General features: G+C 40.0%; 1 protein-coding gene across 5 annotated transcripts in view; it reads left to right on the top strand.

Moving 5' to 3' along the window:
- Positions 1-17,168, top strand: part of CROCC2 (ciliary rootlet coiled-coil, rootletin family member 2) — a 127,543-nt gene extending 110,375 nt beyond the window's left edge. For 4 of the 5 annotated variants that reach the window (XM_042460650.1, XM_042460651.1, XM_042460649.1 and 1 more), the window contains 4 exons: positions 853-1,002; positions 12,922-13,047; positions 14,588-14,767; positions 15,755-17,168. In XM_042460650.1, coding sequence (XP_042316584.1) covers positions 853-1,002; positions 12,922-13,047; positions 14,588-14,767; positions 15,755-15,838 — 540 coding nt within the window. In that variant the 3' untranslated portion in view covers positions 15,839-17,168. Of the gene's footprint in view, positions 1-852; positions 1,003-12,921; positions 13,048-14,587; positions 14,768-15,754 lie in introns of those variants that run through there. The other variant, XR_006103136.1, reaches the window with a different exon arrangement.
- The last annotated feature ends 4,534 nt before the right edge of the window (positions 17,169-21,702 follow it).

Below are 21,702 nucleotides of genomic sequence, written 5' to 3'. Positions count from 1 at the left end.
CTAAGGCAAACCTGTCACAGGGTTTTCTGGGGCTCAGAGTATGTGACTTGCCCAAAGTCAGCCAGTGGGTTTCCATGGCCAAGTGGGGAACTGAACCCTGATGATCTCCAGTCAGTATCCAACACTCAAACCAGTACATCATGCTGGGTCAGACCATATTTCCATCCAGTTCCCCAACATAAGATATTTTAGAAACTGAAAACCAATGGAAGGAACTTAGGGTTGTGTGTGTGTGTGTGTGTGTGTGTGTGTGTGTGGCTTCAAAGCATTGCAGAAGCTGAGGCTGTCAGTTAGAATCTCTTAGATAAAGGCTGTAGTTAAAATCATTGTAACTATTTTTATTTTATTTTTATCATGGCATTTATACCCTGCCCTTCAGCCCTAATGGCTATCAGAGCGGCTTATTGAAGTGAACTGTCTAGTACCTGTACCCATATTCAGTTAGGTGAGACCATACAACACTGCTTGAAACCATGGCAAATTTTCAGCATTCTGATTAGCCAGCATAAACTGTTAGAATGTGTTGGAAGATCTTTCTCTCAGTTGCATCATGCCCTTGTCTCTCAACAATCCAGACACAATAGGTAATCCTGAGCCATATGGCTCAATGATCTGATTCAGTATAAGTTCCTGATCTTTTTCTGGATGTGTATCACCACTTTCCAGCACTCTTGCAATTCAGATCCTTTCAACTGGTCTGAAATGTCACTTCAGTATAGAAGGGTATGTTGATTTACTGTGTATATCTAGATCATAGAAATTACACTTGGCCAGTAAAAGTCTGTGCTAAATGGAAGTCCATATCTAATGGCATCAAACTATTTTGCTTCTGTGGGTTCTCTCCTTTGCCAGGATCGCTTGGATTCCATGCGGCAGGCATTGTCAGACAGCAAGAGGCAGAATCACAGCTTGACTGACACAGTTCACTTGCTGCAAGATCAACTAGGTGAGATGGAGCTGCGATACAGAAATCTGGAGGAGCAAGTAGAACATTTTCAAGAAGTGAGTAATGATAACAGTGGGGGATGGCTATAGCCTTAGTGGGGATTCCACATAACATTTGTGTATAATTTTCCTATAATGGCAAAGGATATTCTTGGGTAAGTTGTTTTCTCCTACTCATTTTGATAGGCAAGGCCTTCAACCAAACATCTTGTTCTGTAGCTCCCCCAGAGATGGTGGGAAGGTCAGCTTTCCTTCCCTCACTTCTGAGCAGATAGAATTTTACTCTTGTTCAAGTCCAAGAAGGTCAGTGATCTCACAGTGGTGGCAATACATTGGTTGCATCTCCACTATATATTCTGTGGAGCTAGAAGGAAGTGTTCATGAGAACAGAGACGCAGGTTCTCTTTCCCTTCCTGTTATAGAGGGGTAGACTGTGAATCTTGAGTTCACCAGATGGATTAAACAACTTATCACTTTAGAAAGACAAACAGTTCTCTCCCTTTCTCAGAAATCAGGCACAAGGCATGCTTCTTCACATTCTTATTACTATCTCAGTTGACTGTGGAGGTGAGTGACCATTCTCCACCATTTCCCCCTAAATACCAGCCCCAGAAGTCATGAATGATGCCAGATTGCACAAATTCTATGCATTGGGCTCAATCCACCATAGTCCAATTTTTGTTATACATGACAAGGCAGGCTACTTAATAGGATTTTTTTGGAATGCTCATCATTTTTTCCTTTCATTTGTAAAGTCTCACAAGTTTGAAAAACATATGCTGACAGTGAAAGCCATCAAACTACCATCTTTACATAGGAGTCACTGAAAAGCACCATATTCAGAAATGCTACTCGAAATTTTTCACTGTGTCTATAAACAGCAGTCAGTTTGGTGTGATTTCTGGACAACCAAAATAAGAAAACCAATTTGTTTGCTGAGAGAAATCAGAATGAAGGGACTTTGTGCCATCCTGGAGGCCTTGACATCTGGCAACTTCATGGCCTCCCTTGGTTTGATGGTGGCATATCTCTAACTCTTCTACAGGAAGTCTTTCTGGTTAGTGTATCAGGGAGGACATTTGCAGTTACAAGCCTTTTAAATTATTCTCATATCCAGTCGCGTTCACCAAGTTCATTATGATTCTGATAGCCCACTTGTGCAAATAACAAATTCATGTCTTCGTAGACAATGAACTTTATTGCATTGGCCCTGGAACGGGCCTGTAGCATTCCAAAATGGAATGTTCTTGGGACGGGGAACACGTTTTATCGCACAGCGAGAATGCTACCACCACCACCAAGCGTCCCCATCCCGTTCCAGATGTGTTCCCCAGCGAGTGATTTCTGGGAACATTTCTCAAGCATTCCCGAAAATCACCCCCTCTGGGACACATCTGGAATGGGATAGGGACGCTTGGTGGCGATGGCAGCATTCTCGCTATGCGATAAAATGCGTTCCCTGCCACCTCCCGTCCCCAAAACGTTCCATTTACAGCGCTATATAAATAAAGCTTAATAATAAAGCATAATAATAATAATAATAACAACAACAACAACAACAACAATGCTACAGGCCCATTCCAGGGCCAGTGCGATAAAGTTCAATATTAGCAAGTACATTTCTATACCACTTATCAGTGCACTTAAGCACTCCCTAAGCAGTTTACAATGTGTAAGCTAATTGCCCCCAAGAAGTGAAGTACTCATTTTAGCAACCTACAGAAGAATTGAAAGGCTGAGTCAACCCTTGAAGCCCTGCCTGGGATCGAACTCACAACCTTGTGGCTGTGAGTGGCTGCAGTACTGGCATTTAATCACTGCACCACCAGGGCTCCCTAACCTGGTTATCCACTTTCTCCCCCTGGAGAAAGGAAGAAAGACCTACCTATTCCCATTCTCATAGCATCTACATTTGCAGATAGTTATAGATACAACTTCTCCACAACCAAAAGATAGGAAAAAAATCAGCAACCTGTCAGAAAAGTCCTGGTTTTCCCAGAATTTCTGTACTGTAACACTGACTCATCTGCAGGAACAGTCAGAACAAAGACTGAAAGTAAAAAGAGGCTAGAATGGATACACACACACACACACACACACACACCATCTGCTCTCCTTCCATTGGCAGGCAAAAACCTTTTTATTTTGACAAGGTTTTCGCTATTAACTGGTTGCTGTGGAAAGATCTTTTATGTACTTTCATCATTACATTTTGAACACTTTTAAATTATTCTAAATTTGGGCTGTTTCTAACAGGATAGTTTATTTAATTGCTTTAAACTATGCTCCTTGTTGTTTTAACTGTATTTTTTTGTTCTGTGTGGGTTTGCTTAGGTCTCATATTGGGAAAAGGGTAGATTATAAATAAAACAGATAATTAAATTATTGCTTCTTTTCATAACAAAGAATAACATCACTGCTTTTACACATTTTAACATGAATGGGGTAAATGTTAATGTTTTTCATAAGGCACTATGTTAGTTTTGTTATTTCAAAATGTTGCTTTGCGAGGATTATTTAGGAGAATTTGGGGTCATAGTTTGTAATTCTACAGTGATTTTTATTTTTAAAATAATTAAAAAGCAAGGTCTGTATGTGTGTATTGTGAGCCTTCAAGTCATTTCCAAATTATGGCTACTCTAAGGTCATACCATTGGGTTCTCTTGTCAAGATTTGTTAGTTTGCTATTACTTTCCCCTAAAGTTTAGAGCATGTGACTTTCCCAAGGTCATCCAGTGGGTTATCAGCAGTATAATACTAGTCATTATTTACATGTAACAGCCAATAAAGGGCTTTTTTATTTTTTTTAAAAAATGCTAATATCTTCACTTTTTTAGTAATGTTTCCAAACTTTGCCTCTATGGCAATGGCTGACTGGTTCTAACACAACAATACCTCATTATTTCATCACCTTATTAATCACTTATATTTAATAAAGAAGATATTTGGGTCCTGTACACTCCAGATCTTTCAGGCCAGTCACATAGCATCAATGGGCTGGTGGGTGGAGAGGGCAATTGGCGGCTGCTAGTGTAACATCCATGTGCTCATACACATGCATTTGCGATAGAACTCAGAAAAAATAATAGTGCTCCATTTTAGCAATTCCTTCCTCCTAGCAGGAGTGAGGCAGTGTGGACTGTGCATCAATTGTCAGCCTATTATGGGAGATGGTTGTGTGGTCAGCAGGTTCTCCCCTTGACTTGGGAAACCCCCAGAGTAAGCCAGTTTTGCATCTGCTCCTGGCCTATGAGTCTCACCCCACCTGGATCTCTAGGCATCATTTCCTCAAAACTGTAAAGGCCCTGCAACACAGAAAGGAAGACAATACAGCTGGAGCAATCACCTAAGTTTGGGAGCTTCACATCTCTGAGAGGCAAGACCTAGCTATTCCTCATTACATACAGTACTCATATCCCATCTGCCTTTCTCTTATGAATACTTGGCTTTTTTTTTCTTCTTCAATTGGGAAAGGGAAAAGTGACTTATAGGGGCACTTCTACTACCATATCTGTCTTATACAAGAGTTGCTGTACCCTGCTCTAGATAAGTTAGTAATAACTATTATTGCAGGTTTAAATGTATGAAGCTTAATTGATATAATTTCTAATGAAAGGCACAGTGGTGGCTAATAGTAAGATTGGGTGTGTGCATTAGCCATGGTAGGATAATGGTGAAAAAGTTTGCACAAAAAAAGAAGATATTATTGTTCTTTTGTACATCGTTGTATCCCTGCACAAAAATGCATGAGCATATCTGCAAGTGTAAATGCAAATGAAAAAAAATGATTTTAATATGTTCATGTTTCTTTGCTCTCTGTACATGCATTCCATAGCTTTATTTGATAGTATACACTGTAAGACTTATTCACTGCTATTTGTGATATATATGAAAAATGCAGAAATGCAAAGAGACAATTCTTCAGTGCCTTTTTCTAACTTTTAGGTATGGAACTGAAGTCCCTTTCTGCAATGAAAAAGAATGTGTTTATTAATGTAACTTTTGTTTTGTGGCTCTAATCCAGTGACATCCCAGTACACACATGATTACTGCTTTCAGATTCTTTGAATCCATTCCAAACAATGCATTCAGAGCTCTTCATTAAAGTAAAATATCAGGTTTCACACATGCACAAATATGGGCTTGTACATCCCCAGGCTACCTGCTTTCCTGTCCTGTTCAGAGGAGCAACTAACATACAGCTCCAAGGCACTGGTTCAAGTTCACAGAAATAATTTGTCACACATGTGTTTGGTATCAGCAGGGGCACTCTTGGATCAGCCTAATTAGCTCTAGTGGTGGAGAAGCAAAATCCAAACCATGTGGCAGAGCCTTCTCCTAAAGTCAATTCAAAACCTCTTCAAACTGACCTTTGCCTGTGTTGCCAGGTTGAATACAGGTCCCAGGATTCTGTAGGACAGAGTCATAGTAGATAAAACCATTTGAATTGCTATAATGTGCATAGAAATTACAGACTGCTTCCTCAAGAAGTAATCCTAAGGAGAGTGAAACAGGTAATCAAGAAATCAAGACTTGGGTAGTCAGACCTAAGACCTCTATTGCTACCTGGACAAGTAAAGGAATGGAGATTTACTTGCTACATTGAAAGACTGAAGGATGGAAAGAGAAAATAATCCTTCTCAATAAGATTGGTTGCTAAAATTGTATAAATTTGTAGAAATTGATAAATTAACTGTGTTGATACATGAGAAAACTATGGATTATTTTAAGAAACAATGGAAGATGACCTCTGAAGATGCCAGCCACAGATGCAGGTGAAACGTTAGGGATAAATTCTTCCAGAACACGGCCACATAGCCTGAAAAACCCACAAAAAACAATGGAAGGTGGTAATTGAATATATGAAAAATAAGAGTGGCTCTGTTATGGTCTTAGGTTTTTAAGAAAGAAGTGTGTTATATTTGTAGAGGATCTGATAGTAACATGTTTTACTGTTGAACATGAAAACAAAAATAATGTCCACAAACAATCTGCACAATTTCAACATAAACAATGAGGAAATAGTAAAAGAATTCTCATACTTGGGATCAAACATTGATAGGAACAGGGACTGCAGTCAGGAAATCAGAAAATTAAGAATGGGGAGAGCAGCTATGAAAGAACTAGAAAAGATATTAAAATGTAAAGATATACAACTCAGCACAAAAGTTAGAAACATATGAGCCATTGTATTCCCTATTACCATGTATGGATGTGAGAGCTGGACAGCTAAGAAAGAAGATAGGAAGAAAATCAATTCATTTGAGATGTGGCGCTGGAGAAGAGCATTGAGAATCCTGCAGACAGTCAAAAGGACAAACAAATGGGTCCTAGAGCAGATCAAGTTTGAAATTTCCCTGGAAGCCAAGATTACAAAACTGAGGCTGTTGTACTTTGGACACATCATGAGAAGGCACGACATTGGAAAAAAACAATAATGCTAGGAAAGGTGGAAGGAAGTAGAAAGAGAGGAAGGCTGCATGCTAGATGGATGGACTCTACTAAGGAGGTCACGGGTATGGGTCTGCAGAAATTAAGCAGAGCAGTGGAGGACAGAGGATCTTAGAGATGTCTCATTCACAGGGTCGTCATGGGTCAAGATCAACTCGAGGGCAGTTAACAACAAAAAGACTCATATTTTTATTAAGATAGAATTTTGTTAGTATTACTCTATTCTACTTTTAAATACCGAATTAAATTTTTGAATAGCCATAGGGGAGTTAGATAAGTAATGCTAAAAAACCATGGTCAGGAAGGCTGGAAGCCCAAAGTTTAAAGGAGCTATCCAAGGGTCCATCTCCAAAATAGGTTCAGGACTTTGCTTAGCTCCTTTAAAATTTGGACTAAAACCTGGAGTGGATTCACTACTCCACTGCCATGGGAGCCACCAGTTACTATTTCTAGGTAGTTTCATCTTTGTTTTCTTTTCTTTTTTAATTATCATTTTTTGTTTGTTTTTGTTTCACATTTTAGGTAGTTTGGGATATTGTGTTAGTGTTTTTTTATTCCACTTGTTTTAGATATATAGAAACTGGTGTGTGTGTGTTTGTGGGTGTTTATTTAAAAAATTATACTAAGAAATAGGAGGAGGAATTCATAAATTCAGTGGAGCTTATTTCTAAGCATTATGTCTATAGGATTGCAGTACATGTCATTAAAGCTAGACTTCAAGTTAAGACTCCAGGAATTCCTTGACTGTAGCTCTGCTGTTACAATGAGTCATGCAACAAGTACTGTATCATCATTGCCCTTATTTGAAGGGAGGGGAACAGGACTGCTAAACCATAGTTGTCAAGCCTTTCCCACATCCAAAGCTGGAATTGTGGGGACAGGACCCAGGAGATACCATCCCATTGCTCTAATACGCATTTACCTTTAGCCTAACAACATTGACTTGGTGCCTAAATGTTGTGCTTAAACTTCTGTTCTAAGCTTCTGTTCTAAGCCTTTTTTGCTTGCTGCCTTCTACTTTGCCAATCATTATTGTCTTTTCCAGTGAGTCACATTATCTCATAATATGTTCAAAGTAAGACAACCTTAGGCGAGTTCCAAACGCGCAAAAAGTACGTACTAGGTATATACTAGGGTTAGGAAAGGGCATCTTTTCTGGACGCCCTAACCCTAGTATGTACCTAGTACGTACAAAATGATGGCGCCCTATACACATGGGCGCTGCCATTTTTATGTGCCGGACGCTTAGCGTCCGTACATCCCCCTGCGCTTGCAACATCACAAGTGCGCCATTTGCACACTCGTGCATCGCAACCACAACGCAAAAAGAAGCCGCTTTTTGCGGCTTCTTTTTCCGCCGCCGGGAAGCCTCCCCATTTGGAGGCTGAGGCTTCCCGGCGGCAGAAACGGAGGAGGCGGCAGACCGCCCTTTTTGAGCGGTCTGTAAATTGCCTTAGTTTCTTGGCTTCTAGTGAGAATTCAGACCTGATTTGCTCTAGGGCCAATTCAGTTGAAGTTCTATCACATGTTGCATTTCCAAAGCATTCCTTGTTTTATTTTGTTAACATTTAAATTTTGATCCAGCAGCTCAGAAGTAGGGTACCACTTTCCTAATCCTTTCCTAGATCTTCCTATTGGGCCTCTGGAAATGGCCTGTGTATTAAGATCTGCATGAAAATTGTACCATAGTGCTTCTGCTGGTGGGGATGTGCCATCTCCAGCTGATGTGAGCTTTGCTAAGGAAGAGTTAAAGGATGTTCCTGCCAGAACCTTCCAGAAGTAGAAGGAAGGTTCAGGCTTGACATTTGCTCGAAATGTATTTACTGTTTTTGTTTTAATGGATTTTTCTAGCTGCAAAAAATGAAGAGGGTGACGAATGTGATATTTTCCTGTTATGGCAAAACAGCATAACAAGCATTTATCTCTGCAAGCATAAAATAGCCTTGTGTGTAGTGCCCCTGAATTCCCCCATGCACAACCCCTTTCCCTAGGCTGGAAGAAGGAGAGAAGCCAGTTAATGAGTTCCAGAAGATCAGCTGTAAATGGCCAGGGAGGGTAATTCATATCAAGCTCATAAAACCCTTTATTGATGTCTCCAGAGGGGAAATCCGGATGTGGCCGTTTATTTATTCTGGATTTTGCTTCTCTCTTTCTCTCTCTTCCATTTAACATTTTCTAGTAAGTTTGCATGGCATTTTAAAGGGACAGAATATCCCATTACCCGAACTCTTATTTGGAAGCTTTGTACAGCACGATGCCTGTTATCTTACCTTCCCTACTCCAGTTCAGTCCTGATCCCTTAACCCCCTTCCCAGTCCGGGATCCTAGTCTCTTCTTGCATCATGGTATGTTTTTTCTTGATTTGGATCTCAGATCTGTTCTATACTGCAGAAGTAGGGCCAAGCTTCCCCTTCACCAATGTTTTTTTAAAAGAAGGGGAGCCCTGTTCAGGTTTTAAGAAGTGAAGTCCCAAAAAGAAAAAAAAGTAAATGGAAAAATGTGGAGGAAAGATTTTTTTTCCGCTTGGGAAGTTCAAAAAGGGAGTTCCCCGGGCAGTGGTGACAGGTGACAGCTTCCATTTCAGTGAGGCAGATTTTAGTCCAAAGTTTAAAGGATCTATCCAAGAGTCTATCTCCAAAATAGGTTCAGGACCTTGCTTAGCTTCTTTAAAATTTGGACTAAAACCTGGAGTGGATTCACTACTCCACTGCCATGGGAGCCACCAGTTACTATTTCTAGGTAGTTTCTCTGTTCAAGTCTAGTTAGGATTAAGTCAGTTTACGGTCAGTTTACAGTCAGATTTACAGCACACATGTGAATGATGCTTCTCCATATTTTATTTAGAATGTAGAAATCTGAACTTTTGGATTATGCCAGTAGGAAAATCTATGACCTTCACAAACTTTACAGTTGTTGGTTTTTTAATTTGAATCTCCTGATCCAAAAAGTAGAATTTTGTGCAAAAGATATATGCGAACAGTTACAGAATTCTGACTCAGCCATTTTGTTTGAATTTGTTGTTGTTCTGTGCCTTCAAATAATTTCAGACTTAAGGCAACCCTAAGGTGAACCAATCACAGGGGCTTTTGGGAGGGGGCAAGATTTGTTCAGAGCGAGTTTGCCTTTGTCTTCTTCTGAGATTGAGGGGTTTATCACATTGAGGCTAATTCTGGCATTAAAGTGCATTTAAAGCATCCTACAAATAAAGCGAAAATGGCAAGTAATTGAGTGAATGATTATCACATGCAATTGCGCAAATAAGGTGATATCAGAAATGCATTGGCCTGTTACAGACAGCCAAAATAAAGCTGCTTCGAGTCTCAGTGGAGGTATGGTGTTTCACTGATGCATGCATCCTAAGAGTCCAGAAGCCACACCAAAGCCACACTCCAGTCCTTAGGGCCATTGTCACTGAATTTCTGAAAGTAAATGGCAGGTTTGCTGGGACATCATGCGAAATTGCTTCACGTAATTATGCAATTTTTCCAGGACATTCACAGGATAAACTCCCAATCTCCTTCATGTGATAAACTCCTGAGAGTATCACTTGCCCAAGGTTACCCAGTAGGTTTCCATGGCTAAACAGGGATTAAAACTCTAGTCTCTAGAGTTGTACTCCAGTCTTCAAACCATTACAGCATGCTGTTTTTCCTTGTTTGAGGATCTGAACCAAAAAAATGTTCACAGACCTCCATGTAACAGTTTCAGATGTTTTGGTTTCCCCCCACCCTAAGTTTCCTTCATTTCAGCAGTATGATTAAAGATGGTGGAAGAAATCACTTAAATATTGTTCGTATTCTTAAACAACTGAAAGTCAGAAATTCTTTATGATCTACAGGAAATCCCTTAGAAGCCTGCCAACAAATTCAGTTGTACATTTTTACCACCTTGCTCTAGCATAGCAACATTTTAAAAGGATTAGGTAAATCTCATGAGCCCAAGCAGGTGATTTATGGAACCTGCAGTCAGACAACCAGAGGGCATCAGGTTGCCTTCCTCTGTCATAGAATCATAGAATCGTAGAGTTGGAAGAGACCACAAGGGCCATCCAGTCCAACCCCCTGCCATGCAGGAAATCCAAATCAAAGCATCCCCGACATAAGGTGGTTAATGACAGAGGAAGGCAACTTGTTGCCCTCTGGTTTTCTTTGACTTCAGGTCCCCTAAATCACTTACCCACACTGCCTTGTGTTCATGAGATTTATAATGCAAAACACCAGGTTGGCCCTGGTCTGTGGGCCATGGCAATGAAATTTCTATATTCAGCAGGAGTATATTTCTAATTAAAAGAATCTGGGGGACAAACAAAGGGATGGAAACTTCCATCTTTCTCTGCATATGAGCTTTATTGAGGCTCCAAGCTCAGCCATAAAACCCATTGGGTGACCTTGGGCACCTTACATGCTCTCAGCCTTGGGGAAATCTTGCCAAGAAAACCCCATAATAGGGTCACGTTAATGTCACCATAAGTCAAAAATTGCTTAAAGGCACACAACAAACACACACACAGTTGATACTGCTGCAAGCAAAATGTTGGAATGGATGGATGGATGCTTGCCAGGTTGGTCAATCTTTATATTACTTTTCTTGTGACCTGTCAGACATTGTTTTTCAATTTTTCAATTTTATTATCAAAACTGAAAAATCATTACCGTTCATTGACTTCATTAAAAATACAGATAAAATCATAAATTCAAACACATCCTGATTCCATTAGCTTAAAAAAACTTTCCTATTATAGATGGAATAGAGTTCAAGCTCATTAGGAAGGGTTGATATGTCAGATGTTTTTGCCCTTGAAAAACCATGGGGAAGTAAACACAAGCTCAGTGTTCACATGACTTTGCATTCTGACATATAATGCTGCAGACTTCAACCTTTGACAAAAGCAAATATTTTGTGCAATGCTTTACATTTGGTTTTCATTTAGTAAACTAGGGAGTCATCTGGTACAAAAGTGTGCTAGGTAATGTATCACTATCCATTTGCTGGCTAATGGAGTTGCTGTCCAACATCTGAAGAGCCACGGCATGGCTAACACAGAGTTAGTATGACACTGAAGCAGTGCCACAGGGTCTACAAGTATCTTTTCCCAAAGTAATTTTATATTGTTAACTTCAAAATAACAACTAGTGCAGAGTTTCTGTGCAACTAAGAGACTTGTTTCTGGAAAGTGGTAGATTTTTATTGTCACACCTCAACTCAAATAGTAATATTGTTTGAAAATTCAGAATACTCACAGTTTTACAGTTTAAAAAAAATCAAGCAGACTGCTCACTGTGAGCTACTAACTGCTCTAGAGTCTTCCCACTGTTCAAAAGAAGTTTGAGGTCTTTCTTGTGCAGCCACTGTGGTGGTAGAAAAGTAAGCTTTCTTCACCACTCTCACTACCACAGTACAAATCTTTATTTTCTTCCCAACCCATGTGTGATTGGATTCACTCTTTGTTGTCCTCCAGTGTTGCCTGTGCAGATGTCCCTCCTGTTTTATCTCTCTCCAGCATCCCCATTTCATCATCCTCAGATTGCCCTAATGTTCATCTTACTGCTGAACATAAGGAAAACAAAAATAATGTCCATAGAGGATCTACATAAATCCAACCTAGATAAAAAGGAAATCAAAATAGTTAAAGATTTCCCATACCTTGGATCAAATATTGACCATAACAGAGACTGCAGTCAAGAAATCAGAAGATGATTAGGAATGGGAAGGGTGGCTATGAATGAACTTGACATGTTTACAAAATGTAAAGACATAACTCTCAACACTAAAGTGAAGATAGTCCAAGCCATTGTATTACCTATCATCATGTACAGGTGTGAGAGCTAGACAGTGTAGAAATCAGATAGAAAGAAAATCAACTCATTTGAGATATGCTGCTGAGGATACCACAGACAGCCAAAAAGACAAATGGGTCCTAGAACAGATCAAGCCTGAACATTCCCTGGAAGCCAAAATGACAAAACCGATGCTGTTGTACTTTGGCTCATGAGAAGCCATGACTCATTAGAAAAGACAATAACGCTAGGAAAATTTGAAGGTAGTAGAAAGAGAGGAAGACACATGCCAGATGGCTAGATTGAGTCAAAGAGGTTATGAGCGTAAGTCTGCAGGACCTAAGCAGAACATAGGGTCTTGGAGCTGTCTCATCCACAATGTCACCATGAGTTAGGGTAGACTCAAAGGCAGTTAACAAGAGTGACAAACAGAATAAAACAAAAATGACAAGGTCCATGTGTGTTTACACTGAGCTGTGTTTGCTGCTGTAAAACAAGGACTTTTACTTAAAATGATAAATATGTGGGAAGTGTAATAACACTTTGTAGTAGACATACCAAACTCTTCAAAAACTTAAATGTTGTTGCACCTTCTTAAGGAATTTGTAGAAATTTGCCCACAACACTTAGCATCTTAAAACCTGAACAGTTGCCAGAATTTTTGACAAAGGTCAGAAAAACAACTTGCAAGATTGGAATCTGAGCCATGCCAGATATTGAATATAAGATTCTGGTGTCTTCTCTGCAGGAAGACAAATTCAGGAAGGAGGATGATACTTTCAGACTGAGTCACATGAGGGGGCAGCTAGACCGATCCGTCAGCAGCCTGCAGCAGGAAATGGAGGACACCCTCAGGCAAAATGAAAATCTGCAGGTTAGTTGGACATATTGAACCTGGGTGGGAGAGCTACACACGTTATTGTACTGATGAATTTTGTCTAAGACTTGTGGATAATATATTCTCTAAACATGTGTATTTTGAAAAGCCAGTTGCTAGATTTGCAAATTCATCCTTTGATCTAACTATGAAACTGTTTCCAACCCATCCCATCTCCATTTTGTACAATGAGTGGACGGAATTTACCTTTCAGTACCTCTAAGTCAGAAACGACTTAAGGCCCACAACAACAAAACATCAGGTCAGTTGTCTCAATTATATCAATGGGAGAAGAAACCAGTAAAGGCTCATGTTTAGCACCAACAACATTTCTGAGATCACACAGTGCTCTTGCATTGGGGGAGAGGGAAGAGTTACTCAGTATTAGCATGAAATTGCTTACAGAGTGGGACAGAATTAAAAACAATAAAAAGTGGAAAACATAGACTTGCTTGTGTGCTTTTCAGGCTGCCTAGTGGATAATTATATTGTATAAAACAGAGAAAGGAAGCTAGCTAAGCAGTTTCAGATTTTGACCCCCTTCCATGTTGTTCAGTCTCCATCTGAGATCCAAAGGCACTGAAACTATTGGTCTGCAGATCACAAATTCAAAAAAATTATATTCACCTATTCTGGGAATCTGGGAATACAAATGTGAGAAAGAACCGAGTAACAACCACAAAGAGCCAGTACTTTTTGATGAACAGAGACAATGAAATCATCTGCCCCTGGTTTCCCTACTTTGGCTGGTACTCACAGTAGCTGAGGCTAGGAACAATGTATAGGCAAAACCCAAATTGTTAGCCCCAGCTAGAGTAGACCCACTAATTTGGTCAATGTCTATGTAAGTTCAGTTGATTCAATTGGTGAGGGTTAGGGTTTGTTGATAGTGATCAAAATTTGCCACAATACCACTGTCTATGTCTGACACAGGGAAAAAGGGAGCTTTCAAGGTTTACAGGAAGAACTCTCCTCTGTGTCCCATCAATCAGGGCAATATGCTGTTAGTCGATGTGGGGAAGGGCCTTCTCTGCATTGGCATTCCAGTTATAGAACATCCTCCCTTAGCGACCCAACTGGGGCTCACACTGCTGTCATTCTGACGCCAAGTGAAGCCACTGTTTACAAAAACCTTTGGTACCTGAATGGCTTTATAAATCTGCATGGTTTTTAGTTGTTTTAAAGTATTTTACCTGGTTTTAATCTGCCTTTTAAAAAACTTCTTAAGTTGTTTAATATGCTTTTAGACTTCTAAAATCATTTTTACTGTTTCTATTGTTTTAAAGTGATAATTTTGATGTATTATTTGCCAGCCAGAGATTTTAAATAAAGAGGAAAATATAAATATTTTAATTAATAAATAAAATAAGTATTGTAATTATTGTGTTGATCTACTTGTTCAGTCATTTTCATCTTGGCACCATAAAAAGAGAAAGCAGATCTTAGAGCACTAGGGGTTTAGCTAAAGGCAATATGTTCAAACTATCGGGATTACAGGCTTATGGAGTTGGACACTGTTCCTGTGTACTCATTCTAGGCCCAGATTGCAGATCTGGAGCAAACACATGCCCAACGACTGGTGGAGCTAAGATCCCGGCATCAGCTAGACATGGAGATGGAAGCAGAGAAGCTGTGCAGTGCTCAGCTCCAAGCAGAACGAATTCTGGAGTCCCGTGAGAGAATCCATCGGCAGAGAGTAAAAGGCTTGGAGGAACAGGTTAGAGGAGAGAGACACCTGGAATATTTCCTTCTATGTCCAAATTTCATAGTGGTGCCCAAGTTCTGTAACTGGAATAATGTTTTACATGTTTGAGAGGCTTACACAAAAGGTACTGTATATGAAAATCTGAAGTTATGGCGGCAAGAACTAGGCCAAAGGTTAGAGGAATAGGACAAGAATTAGGGGAACTGGCATGTTTTGAAAGAAAAATGCTATGGAAGAAATTATAAAACACTGCTGCTTCCAGATTCCATCTTATTCAGAATACGTCCTGACTCCCCATCTTTAAAATGAAATCTATGATAGAGTTATTGTGCCCATCAAATGCTCCAGATGAATATTAGCTTCATTCCAAATACTTGAGTCAGGGGATACAGCCAGGGAGTGCCACTGCTGCTCTTCAGCATCTGCCACATGAAGCAGTGACTTTGCTCTATCTAATGGCCCTGCTCATGAAAATATATGCTACACCAAGAGGTCAAGGAGGTGTAGGAAATACAGTAGGAAAGCCCCCTTTATAGGCCAGGCACATAGTATTTTAAAACTTAGCAAAATTGGGTCAAGAGTAGAGATCCATTAATTCATATTGTTGAAGGGAAATAGTGGTCCTTTATGAGCTGTCCCTAAACCTTTGTTTTGTAGAAGTTGAACAATCAGTGTGATGTATTAATGGAGCACTGGGCTTTGACTGGGTTCTGGGTTCAATTTTTCTTTGTTGTGGAACACACTGTAACTTGAGGGAAGTCTATCCTAAGCCTAACCTACTTCATAGGGATGCTTGTGAAGTTACAATGAGAAAAAAAGGTTAAGTACATTGCTTTGAATTCCCTGGAAGAAAGGTTGGACACAGTGTAATAATAAATATACAGTAGAGGTATTTTTCCCACTGCCTCGTGACTCTTCTAATGGTGCTGGCCCTTAACAGAGACAAAATGTTGGCTATATTAACCTGATTCATATGTATTTGTCTTAACGTTCCTTCAGGTGAATGCTCTGAAGACCCAACTGGACCAAGAAGTAAGGAGAAGGCAAGCCTATCTTAGCCAGATGCTTCACACTGTGAAATGATTCATAACCAGACCCTGTGCTCTGATTTGGAATGATCCAGCACAGACACACCAGCCTTCAGCAAGACCCTATCCAGTTTAGGCACTGAATTTTCATTCTTTTGCATTCGAGCACTCAAATGAAGCCAGGGTTCTACAACTACTAATTGTAGCAAGTAATGGTTCCCCCCCCCCCCCAGCCAACACATGTGAATATCTTGAACACTTGGAAGATGCAGTAAAGACAGCAAATGACTAGGCATATTGATGCCAAGAGGAAACCCTGCTGCGGGGGCAGCTGTTCTCTCTAAGATGCTTGCAAACTAGGGCACTGATGCTTAACTAATTAATTTAGTACATTTGACAAGGAGGGGATTCTCAGTTGCTTAGTGTATCCCCACATGATCTCTGCAAGCTTCTGTATCCAGGCTGTATTTACAAACTGTAAAATTCTGCAGACCTGATTGGAGCACATTTTATTTAAATACCTCTGCATTTGTGTCACTCACCAAGTGATTTTATTTTCCTTTAGGGTTTGTCAAGTACTTTCTGATGCATCATGCAATATCATAGCTGTACCCCTTCACATAATGACACACATAATAATGGTAATTGCTCCATCATTGTCATCAAAAATTCATACATTGCATGGCATGCCCTTCTCAAAACAGAGAAGGCAGGTATTTCTGCTGGCATCAGAACTGCACTAGGCACTAGGCAGAGATGTTAGGAAGCAAAGTGCAATGATGCCCAGGGATTGATCAAATCCTTTGCTGTGTCTAGGAACATCAAGCCATTTTCACGGTGGCAGGTGGCTGAGATTAACTCGAAGCCAAGTCATCTTATGATTTGCTGGCCCTAAGATATGTCAGAGTGTTAACATTCAACATTCCACCCACTCTGCCGGCTGACAGGCTCCAAGGAAATCCCTTTAGGAATCAAACTTTAGTTTCCTTGGTGATGACAGGGAGCCATCTTGGAAGTTGCTGTGAACATCACCTGTTAGCATTGTTCCACATTTTTTCCTTGTGAATGTTTGTTTTTCTGAACATGTACTCCAGATTATTAAACAAAATATCCTAATGATACGAAGGACAATTTCTAGCATATTAATATACCAACGCTGTCCTTAGCTTTGCTAAGTATTACTAAATTACTGAGTATTGGTTTACTTAGTATTTGCTTTATAGTACAATGTTAGCAACAAAAAGAGTTTTATAGTCCTTCAAGAAATTGCAGGTTTCTTTTCATATAACCTTTCATGTGAAGTAAGGATAAGATTTGGTACATCTGGTGAGGAAGACTATAGTCCACAAAATCTTTATGTACAAAAATAAACCTATTACTGTTCAAGATGCCACAAGACTCTTCATCACTTTCAAGGCTACAAATGCTCCCCTTAAGGATGCTGTACTTCTCCATGTTAACAGAATTCTTCCCTTTCAATTGTGTCATAAAGACTGAAGTTTTGTATTTAACCCCATGTAATGTAGCTCACAACATGCTCTATATGAGCACTCCCAACATGACACCCTCTAGATGTGCTGGGCTACAAAACCTAGCACTCCTTGCAAGATCATGCTACGAGGAAATGCTGGGAGTGTAATCCAGTACTTCTGGAGTGTGTCAGGTTAGGGAAAGCTGCTCTATGCTGCAAATTCAAACACATTCTAAATTGATTTAGCCACCATAGTTTGCAACCAAAAAACCTGGAGATCCCAAATGCTATGAATGGAACTAAAGATTGCTAAGAACTCATTGGACTCCCCCCCCCCAAAAAAAAGGATGTTTTATTGGGTTCTTTGGGGAAAGCCTTTTTTAAAAAAATTTATTAAACAATATATATGAGTACAAGTAACAAATAAATAAGTGACATACAAAAAATCTATACAAAAGTAAAGAAAGACATTACTAACATAACTAAAACATAAAAATCTTGATTTTTTCAAATTATCATTAATTTTCCTATTAATGCACTTCTTTATCTTCATAGCATCATCCTTATCCACAAAACTTGGCATTTCCCTATTTTCATTGTTCCATAATTGTAAAGTAGACTTAAATATAGAAATTTAAGTAATAAATAGTAAATAGTAAGTTTCCCAACTCTATTCAAACAAAAAAAGATCTAATTTATGGATCTAATTTGTATTTTTTTTCCTCAACCGTATTGTGATTAATTATTATAAGTTTCCTTTTACCAATCATTGGCGCATTACAGACTGCCCAAAAGCGGGCAGTCTGCCGCCGCCATCATTAGCTGCGCCAAGAAGCCCCAGCGACCAGACCGCGAGGTTTCCCGGCGCAGCTAAAAAGAAGCACTGAAATGGCGCTTCTTTTTGGCACCCAGAAGTGGCACTGCAAGGCGCGAGGTGTGCACTTGCGGTGTCACTTCTGCCGCGTGACGTCCGGACACTATGCGTCCGAGACGTAAAGATGGCGGCGCCCGTGTGGATCGGCGCTGCCATTTACTACGTGCTCCGCGCGTACTAGGGACAGGGCGGTTAGGAAGGTAAGACCCTAACCCTAGCACGCCCCTTCCTAACCCTAGTACACGCAGAGCGCGTACTAAATGGCGGTCTGTAATGCGCCATTAAGATCCCAACCTTGTTTTTTCCCGTATTCTTTGACGCAATCCCAATCTTTTATCATCTCTTTTGTTGACTCATTTTTCAGTAAACTTGTGAGTAGATCCATGTCCCTATTTTCTCTGATCTTCAATATCCATTCTTCCTTAGTAGATATTTGCAAATTTTTTCAGTATTTGGCATACAAAATTCTTGATAATGTGACCATGTATGTTATGAGTTTAGTTAGTCTTTTATTATTAGTGAAAATCTTATCATCTATCATATTAAGTAGGAAAAGTTGAGGGTCTCTGGGTAGGGTAATATGTAATATCTGGACCATCATTTCATGTATACATTGTCCAGTATATTTTAGCTTTCTCACATTTCCACCAGCAGTGGATGAAATTTCCCTCTTGTGTATTACATTTCCAGAAAAGCCTTTTATTTTATTGCATGTACTATGCCTAGAATCCGTTGCTGTCTTAATTATGTTGAAGTTTGTATATTTTTGTCCAGTTTCTTCATTCATACCTTCAAAGTCTTCCCAAAAACAAAAGGGAATTGTACATGCTGTGCTGTCATGCATTTGGCTGCACATTCAGTTGCAAAACATATTTTAAACACAAGGGCTGCACAGTACAGTTAATGGTCCAAAAGACTGCAGAAATAATGCAGTTAGAGATTGCTTGCCTTGGCTCAATGCCAGGGAATTCTGAGAACTGTGGTTTTGTGAGAGATTTAGCCTTCTTTGTCAGAGAACTGTGGTGCCACAATAAGCTACAATTCCCAGGATTCCCTAGCACTGAGCCAAGGCAGTTACAGCAGTCTCAAACTGGATTATTTCTGCAGTGTTTGGACCAATGTCTAACTCTGCCTAATGTGCTTTACACCAAGCAACCTAGGCTACATGGACCACACAACTCTCTTGGGAGTTTATCGCACTGGCCCTAAAACAGGCCCAGTGCATTCTAAAATGTGCATGCGCACAGTGCACACGGAACGGGATGGGGCCAAGAACCCCATTTTACTGCACAGTGGAATGCCGCCTTTGCCACCAGGTGTTCCAATTGCGTCCCCGTTCCATTCCAGAGGGTGCCATTTCTGAGAACGCTTTAGAACAGTTCTCAGAAATGGTGCCCTCTGGAACAGAACGGGGACGCAATTGGAACACCCGGCGGCAAAGGCGGCGTTCCACTATGCAATAAAATGGGGTTCTTGGCCCCATCCTGTTCCGTGCATGCCGCACGCGTGCACATTTTAGAACACACTGGCCCGTTTTAAGGCCAGTGCAATAAACTTCTTGGTCTATGTTTATGTCCTACCTTTACACTAAAAATAGAATTCAAGGGGCCTAACAATAATAAAATGTAGAAATGTAATTAAAACATCAAAGTAAATCTTCTTTAAAAGACCTGCAAAGACAGAAATCAGCAGCACCCACCATGAGCCTCCTTTGGTGCACAAGTCAGCTGGAATGATAAACGCCTGAGTATCCAGGCTTAGTGCTGAATTCAGGAGTATACTCAAACTGCAAACCTAAGTCTTCAAGAGTAATGTAGCCCACCCAACACAGTTTATACTCACTCCCTAATCTGTCTTTTGACTGATGAGGAACTTTTGTGTGAAAAAAAATCATTTGGTTGCCCTAATCTAGTCAGTTACTTACATCATAAATTGATTAGCACACTTTTTTGTTTATTTAGATGGAAGAGATGCAAGTGTCATCACTCTAGTAAGAGTGGCCTGGTAGCTCTGACCATCCCATAGTTGTTCCTAGGCGTTTCATGCGTATGTTAAATGCCCTGGGAGACAAGATGAAAGCCTGAGGAAAATGTGAAGCAGAAATCTATAGGCATTACCACATGAAATAATTGAGAAAAGACTAGAGGCACTATTTAAAATGTCTTCCATGTCCCATGCCAGCCAAACAGTTGACAAGGATACTGCAGCAAAGGCATTGAGAGATCTTGAAGAACCAACAGGGATAAAGGCCATGTCCAGTTCCTGGTAAGGATCACCCATCAAAACAGAGCAGTGCTGTATAATCAGGCTGGAGCTAAAGCAAAATGGCTCTATATAATCCACCTCACCAGAAACATCTTTAGTTTTGATGTCACTGAATACTTAGACACTTTGCTCAAAATAGAATATTGGAGTCTGACAATACAGTAAATTCTCCAATGTGGTGAGGTTTTATTATTATTATTTTATTACTGAGGTTTTATTCAAGGGAGGTTTTATTAATGAAAATCTCACTACTACCATTTTAGTAAGTCTCATTCTGGGAGAAGGGTGGGATATAAATTCAGTTAATCAAAATAATTATGATGGATTTCCTTCGTGTTATACAGACGTTCTCCTAAATTTTCTTTCCAGTTTGACCAAGCCAGCACATCTTGCTGAACACTTTTGGAAGGCAGGAAGGGTAAGAGTCAGACACATATATTGTATGTCTGATATCTCCAATGTTCAAAAACTGCTTTTGGCTGACTTTGATTTATTAGAGAAGACACACTCTCAACAGTGTCTTTTGATGCACATCAAGAGTGAACATACTTGGTGCTCAGTGATGCTGGGAGCCATTTCTATCAGCACCTGTTACTGCCATATCTGGTATCATTCATATTAGTTTGACACTTGGTAAAAGTTAGGATATCAGCACTAGACCTGATCTTAAATTAGTGCCAAATCACACTTCCATTGATTTTGAGTTGAGAAACAAGGTACATGTATGTCGAAAGAGGGTATGGTTAAGTCTTTAAACCCAGATAAGTTAGAATTTATTTAGTTGATCCCTACTGAGTAATTTTAGCCCTGAATTTTGCATGGAAGCAAGAGCAGTATCAGGTTTTGCTTTGTTTTGTTTTTTAAAAAAAACCTTTCTAGTTATGTAGAGCATTAATTGCCGGAGAGCCAGATGGATGTCACGCAAGTCCCAGTTGCCATATGTTTTGGAAGAAGCTGGACAGTGCCCAGTTTCCACCATGAGGTTTATGTGTAGGCAAGGAACTGGGAATCCCAAAAACTGTGTGTGCGTTGCTGGCACAGTCAGGCTTCAATGAGGGAAAGTTTCCATGGGGGATTTGAGCTAATCTGCTGCTGTTCCTTCTGAGCCCTGCTGTTCTTTTCTGCTCAGTTTCAGCTTTTGCACAGGAATCTGTTCCTTGGCCTCCATTCAGCATTCAGCGATAATTACTTACTACTAGCGTAGCTATTTCTATTGCATCATTATTGTTGCTGTTGTTGTATGTTTTGTTGTTGTCTTGATGATGATGATGATGATGATGATGATGATGATGATGATGATGATGATGAT

This window comes from Sceloporus undulatus, chromosome 3, assembly GCF_019175285.1.
Source record: "Sceloporus undulatus isolate JIND9_A2432 ecotype Alabama chromosome 3, SceUnd_v1.1, whole genome shotgun sequence".
NCBI lineage: Eukaryota > Metazoa > Chordata > Lepidosauria > Squamata > Phrynosomatidae > Sceloporus > Sceloporus undulatus.
The sequence above is the reverse complement of the archived record's forward strand: the minus strand, read 5'-3'. Positions and strand labels throughout refer to the sequence as shown.